At 51.6% G+C, this 6,860-nt stretch overlaps 1 protein-coding gene across 2 annotated transcripts in view; it reads left to right on the top strand.

Annotated features, from left to right (window-relative positions):
• The first annotated feature begins 611 nt into the window (after positions 1-611).
• SPEN (spen family transcriptional repressor) overlaps positions 612-6,860 on the top strand; it is a 63,886-nt gene continuing 57,637 nt past the window's right edge. For both annotated transcript variants that reach the window (XM_080921886.1, XM_080921885.1), the window contains exon 1: positions 612-916. In XM_080921886.1, the coding sequence (XP_080778012.1) occupies positions 834-916 (83 nt within the window). In that variant the 5' untranslated portion in view covers positions 612-833. The remainder of the gene's footprint in view (positions 917-6,860) is intronic.

Below are 6,860 nucleotides of genomic sequence, written 5' to 3'. Positions count from 1 at the left end.
CCAATGATTCTTGGGAGGGATGGGTTTCTCTGCAGCGCTGGTCCCTTGTCTGGGCGGTGAAAAGGGCGGCCTGGTCCCGACCACTTTCCCAAGCAGGCGGGGAATCTAGGCGTCCGGAAACGGTCGGGGGCGGGCCGTAGGGCGGACAGGCTAGGGACTTTGTTCTCTGGAAACCGCTTGGCCTCGAAACTAACCGGGTTCTCCAGTGTTTCCCCAGAGCAACGTCTGATCGCAGGGACAAGCCGCCCCATCCTCCCCCGACACCTTAGGCGGCCGGCCTCCCGCCCTCCGTCGCGCCTGCGTACTAAGCTGACTGCGCGGGCGCCGCTTCCCGGCTCCGCAATCCTCCCCCTTCGGGGCTCCTCGCGCATGCGCGCCGGCTGGGAGGAACTCGGCGTCGGGGCGGGAGGACGCGCGCGCGCCCGCGGCCAGGGGGCGGCGGCCAGGCGGCGGGAGGCGGGCCGCGCGCGCCGGTGGGAAGCGTCCGGCAGCCTCAGCGCCGGCTCCGTCTTAGTCGCGGCCGCCCGGGTCTCGCTCGCCCCTCCTCCCGCTCCCCCGCCCGCCGCCGCCCGCGCGCATGCGCCGCCGGAGCGCGAGGGTCGGCTTCGGGTGTTTGGTGGCGGCAGAGCGGAGCTGCGAGGCCCGAGAGTCAGAACCTGGGGGAGAGGGATGGTCTCTGCACCGGGGGGAGCCGGAGGAGCCGCCGCCGCTGCCGACGCCACCGCCGCAGCCGCCGCCGCCGCCGCCCCGGCGCCCGCCTCCCTGCGCTGACGGCCGCGTACGAAGCCGGCGAGGGGGAGCCAGCCACCGCGGTCGCCGGCACACCGCCCAGCATGGTCCGGGAAACCAGGCACCTCTGGGTGGGAAACTTACCGGAGAACGTGCGGGAAGAGAAGATCATCGAGCATTTCAAACGGTGAGTGACACGAGGCCCGGGACCGCGCTGCCACCTCGGGCGCCTCTCCGGCCCGTTGCTGGCCACCGGCAGAGCGGCGACGCGCGGCTGGCTCCTGCGCTCTGGGCGGGCGGCTGCCGTGCGGCCACCGAGGGAACGGGAGCGCTGGGGGGCTGCGGGATCGCCTCTTTGCGCGCCGCCTCGCAGTCCAGCGCGGCCGGCCGGGGCCCCGGAGCGCCCGCAGAGACGGGGCTGTGCGGACGCCGCAGCCGCGCCTGGCATCGTGGGGCACCGGGAGGTGGCAGGCACCCGGAGCTGGGGCAGCTCTCTAAAGATCCGTGCCGCGGCAGATGCTTCTGTTTCCTGCGCGGCTGGGCGGAGCGGGCTGCCTGGCGCTCGGCGGCGACTAGATGGGCTGCCCGTGTCCCGGGGCTCGCGGGGATGGGAGCGCGAACGCCAAGGCGCTGCGGATGCATTCCCGCGCCGCGCTGGTGACCGAGCGGTTTTTACAATAGATTTCTCCAACCCCGAATTCGTCCATGAAGTAATCAAAAAAGTGCAAATCTTTCTCGATTAGGTGTGATTTTTTTTCGGTTTCTCTGAATACTTTTTCCTTGTGGAAGATAAAAGGAAATGTTGCTTTTCATACGCGTTGGTAGCACTTAGCGCTCATTTGCTCCCAGAAATGCCTGTCCCGTAACTGGTAGAGGCCTCAGCGTGCAACCCCACTTACAACGAGAATTTATTCATACTTTCACACATTGAGAAAGGACATAGCAAATCTGCGATCGCCTGTGGAAATTCATTTCTCCTGATACCTAGTACCCTGGAAGGTTCCAAGTTGGGCGTACTCTGAATTCCCACTATCCAGTGGGTGCAGGGAATATAATTAGGGGAACGAACGTCCTCATTAAAGTCAACCTGAGAAAATGGGTTGTGTCACCCGGTCTGGAACCTCTTTGGTAAGGCCTGGGAAGCGTGAGCGCCTTTCTGGAGGGCCATTGATTCTGTTGGCCGTTGCTGTTACCGGGGTATTAAATCTTCGCCTCTGGGGCGCGCGTGTGCGCGTGCCCGCGTGTGAAAAGGAGCTGGGCATAGTGATGCCATTCATAACCTGCCGGGATGTCCTCCGCAGGCCTGGGGGAGGTGCGTGCTGCCTGGGACTCCCGGTGTTTACTACATTGTGTCTGAGACACGGGAGAGGGGGAGGTCCGGAGACGGAGTGTTGGCCAGGGTGCCCGGGGATGAAAGGGGACTGCTGCAGCTGGAGCGCCAGCAAATGGGAACTTTCTCTGCCGAGCTGCTCCACCCCTTCCCTCTGCCTGGGTCCCTGTCCTCTAGTAGCACCTCCTGAGCGTGGAGGAGAAAGCACTCAGCTTTCTTAGGTCTTGGAGTGGAAACCCTTAGCGCTGTACCTCCTTTTAATCACCTGGTGGGTCTCTGCATGGAAAATTGAGACGCACCGACGTGCAAACACGTGCATTGCCTCATTCGCTCTGCTGTGTTGGGTGGTCAGACTTGACATTTCACATTATGCAGATTTCATCACTGCTTGCCCCAGACCTGGAGTTTGACCTCCCCTGTGCAAGACCGGGAAGAGGGAGAGCAGCGAGGGAAGCGGTTGGGGGCCGTCCTGGGAGGCTTGGAAGCCTGGTGCCGCGGTCCGGCTGGTGTGAATGACTCTCTAAGATGGCGGCCAGGACCCACTTTATGTGGGAATCTGCGGAGCCGCTCAGAATGCAGGAGAGGGAGGGAGGAGGCGCGCAGGAGGGCTGTCTGGAGAACCCGAGGAACGCAGCGCTAGCCAAGGCTCACCGGCACACTGCTGACCCCGCGTTTACAGCAGCGTTTTATCTGTTGTAGAGCGAAAGCAGATGCTCTTGGTAAAAAGATTATTTGAAGCATCTGCAGACATGTGTCCCCGAAACTCCTCTGTCGTAAAAGCGACAGTTCTCACTTTGAAACAAATGGATCTTATTTAGTTACACCTTTAATGGAACAAAGTAATCTCCCCCTTCACCCCCTTGACTCTGGAATTCCCAGTTTTCATGCCCCCTCCCCCAAAACAGGTACTCTGTTTCTGGTTTCTTGATTGTTTCTCTGCCTACAAAAATGTTCTTGCCGATCTAGTTGTGGAGCTAAGTAGATATTTCTTTATCCGTATAGAAGAATGTATTTTGTTAAATATGCGATCGCTACTAGGAAGGAAAATAGAATTTGAATCCTTTAAAGGAAAGGATGAAATGATAAGAAAACTTACTGGGGTCCAAGCTCTCTGCCCTGTAGACCTCAGAATGAGAAGAACTGAGATGCCGGTATTAAACCGAACCCGAATGCCTTTTCCTACCCTTTTCCCCAGCTGATTACAACATTAACTAATAACTGTTTTACAGGATTAAGAGGTGTACACTGGGAATACATTACATAAAATGCTTCAAAGACTAATGTTCTTTTAACAGCAGTTAGGCTTTTGCAGTAGGTATTTGGATTAAAAGGACACCAGAAAACCATGGAGGCAGAAATACAGGTCTTCCTCCCGCTCGGGTTTGACCTGTGCTTTCACTGCACAGCAGATGGAGGAAGGGTGCTCCCCCACCCCCACCCCAGTGCCGGAGAAAGGCCGGCCCGAGAGAACATGGAGTATTTTTAAAAATTGGCTGTACCTTCTTGCATATAATAAGTCTACTGTGTTCATTTTCTTTACAGCTTTCCATATGCTGAATTAAGGAAATTAAATGACTGTTTCTGAATAGGGTTTTAGTTAACAAAGATCCATTACAGGGCCACAATGGAGAAAGTCCTTTCTTTCCTTTGTATGTTAGCCTAGCTGAAGAGTTGGAGGGGGCATCATACAACAATTGGTTGCTGTCTTGTAGAGCGAGGTGTGTGCCAGGGCTTCTTGAATTAGAGTTAGCAGATGAATAGGATCCCTCAAAGACTAACCCTTCTCTCTGCCTTACTTTCAGGGCTAAGTACATTGCATTTTCCTTGACCACCCATCACTGGTGTATTGCAAATGGGATTCATAGTAATTGAATAGGGGGAGTCCTTTTAAAAAAATTGTCAAAGAATGAAACTGGTTTAAAAAATCTTCTTAAATTATTATTATTTTTTTTTAATGGAGACAAGGTTTCTTTGAAAAAAATTGTTTGTTTTAGCACAGTGGTTTTTCAATTAAAAGCCATTACACATACACAGATATCTTTTTGGTCGAAAAAAATCAAATAATCCCACAGCGTCAGCCTTCCGCTCTCACTGAAGATGTGTTTAGAGGCCGTCTTTGCCATAGCCTTTCTTTATTCGAGCCCAGATGGTGTCTATGAAGTCACCTCTAGTTTCCAATATTGTAAATATCTGAGCATCTATTTTAAACTTTTTTTGGGCATATTTTAAAATCTCAGGAACACTCAGTTACCTTGAAACAGCATTGAAATTAGTATATAATGCTTAAAATGCATTTTATTTCTTGAAAACAAACGTATGTAGCAGACCGTGGGAAGACACGGGGCTCTTTGACCGTCTCTGTCTGTCTTGGAGAAGGAACTTCACAGCCACCTTTGTTTCAGCCTCTGGGTTGCTTGGGTTTCTACTGTTTAGTATGCTTAGGAAGAGGTTTCTGGCTGGGTTTATGAGATAGTTTTAGCTCAGTTAACACTGAAGCTTTGGAAAAATTTATGCATTCTGCTATAAAGACAGTGGTGACAAAGCATGCTGAGGTGGCTCTTGCCTTTGTCCCAGTCCTTGGGAGGCCGAGGCAGGTGGACTCTTGAGTTCAAGGCCAGCCTGGTCTACAGATCGAGTTCCAGGATAACCAGGGCTATAAAGTGAGACCCTGTTTCAGAAAAGAAAGACAGACAGTGGTGAAGGCAGCAAGCTTTTTTGCTTTTCTGAGTTGCTTCCACCTCTCACTTTCTTAGTTTTCACTTTTTACATTTTAATTTTTGAGTTTTACACCAGGCTGTCACAGTAGTCACGGTATGACTCTTTAGCTCAGGCTGGCCTCTCTCTCCGCCTTCGAGGTTCTGGGGCTACTCACCTGACTCTTTACTCTCCATTACATTTCAAAAGTATTTAAACTATTTCATGAAGACACTGAACATCCAGTTGGAGATTATATATTTCTTTTTTATTATTTTTACCCCTCCCCCATTTCAGCTGAGGATGGAGCCCAAAGTCTCGCATGGCAAGTTTCTGCTTGCGGTTGGATCCTTGGGTTTAACCTCTATGCCAGGGAAGTAGCAGTGGTTTGAACTGTCGTCAGCCATTCTGGTGTTTAGAATGAGCTACGAAATGAGCACGGTAACACAAAAGGAACGACCAGATCTGGCTGTGGAATGATTTCTACTTTATTGTACTTGTTTGTGCGTGCAGGGTGTTTTGTCTGTACCACATGTCTATCTGGTGCCCTTGGAGGCCAGAAGAGGTGTAGATTCCCTTGGACTGGAGTTACAGATGGTTGTGAGCACCATGTGGGTGCTGGGAACTGAATTCCAGTCCTCTGGAAGAGCGGCCAGTGCTGAGCCATCTCTTCTCTCCCAGCTTGGGATCTACTTTAGAGTGATACATAGCTGGTTTTCAGTGTGTGGAAATAAGTCTTGCATATTTCAGATTGTTCTCCCACATGTGTCCCAGTCCACTAAGTTACACATCAAGAGTGTCAGGGCTGGGTGTGGTGCTGAACTACTTTAGTCCCAGATACCTGCAGAGGCAGGAAGGTCTCTGAGCTCCAGGCCAGCCAGGGCTGCTGCATAGCAAGACTTTGCCTTAAAAGGAAAAAAACAAAACCCAGAGGGTGTGTGTGTCTAAATCTACAGGTGAGTGAATTTTCTTTGTTTGCTTTTTGTTTTTTTTTTTTTTTTTGAGACAGGGTTTCTTAGGGTCTCTTTTATGTACCCTAGGTTGACCCTGGTACTCGATGGATAGACCAGGGTGGCCCTGAAGGCAGAGGGATTTTCCCCTCTTGCCTCTCCCTCACAAATGCTGGGATCAAGCCAACATGCTGGGTTGCTTTTTATTTTTGAGAAAGGCTCTCCCTAATTTTAGTCTAGCCTTGAATTTGCTAGAATTCTTGATCTTTCAGCTCCTACCTTCTGAGAGCTGGGGTTATAGTGTGACCTATCAGGCTAAGTTTACGGGGTGGGCATCAAACCTAGGGCTCCGTGCATGGTAGGCTAGCAGTCTACTAAAACAGAGCTACCTTTTTGACTTGCAAATTTGGATTTAATTATGATTCTAAGTGTAGAAAACTCATGTTTAACTATAGCAAAACATGCTTGTTTTTGAGTCTCACTGTGTAGACCAGGCTGGGTTTGTGTGGAGACCTTTCCCCAGCCTCCCTCCTGACTGTTGGGATTACAGTCTTTCAGCTTGTGTATTTTCGTATTTCAGGAAGTTAGAACATTCTGAGATAATGCCTGAATAAAAATGGCCTGCCTGTCTCACTGAAGTCATGTTAGCTTTGAACTCCCCATGAGCTCCAGCCTCAGCCTCCTGAGTGCTGGAGTTAGAGGTCTGTGCAAACATGCCCTTCCTGTGCTCCCTTTTGAGCTAGGCCTGTCCAGGAGTGAGGCCTCCTCGTCTGGACTCCATATCTCCATAAGTTTGCAGCAGTAACCTCTCTCTAGCATCCTTACCTCTGAGCTCTGTTTCTAGTCCACCTGAACCTTAGAGTTTTAAAGAACATAAATTCTCCCTTCTTCGGGATAACTGAGTTTCTCTGGTCCTTGACTTGTTTGTTTAATAGTGTATGTGTGTGTCCTGGTCCCTGAAGAGGTCAGAAGGGGCATCAAGTCCCCTGGAAGTGGAGTTACAGATGGGAAGTTAGGCACATGCACAGGATGACAAGTGCTCTTATGCAGCCAGCAGCACTGTGCTCTTAGGTTTGCCAGGCTAGACCAGGCATGGTGACACTGCACTGTGATCCCAGCACTAGGGAGGCAGAGGCAGGTAGATCTCTTGAGTTTGA

This window comes from Micromys minutus, assembly GCF_963924665.1.
Source record: "Micromys minutus genome assembly, chromosome: 9".
Lineage (NCBI taxonomy): Eukaryota > Metazoa > Chordata > Mammalia > Rodentia > Muridae > Micromys > Micromys minutus.
Note: the sequence above shows the minus strand (reverse complement) of the source record. Positions and strands in the feature narration are given on the sequence as shown.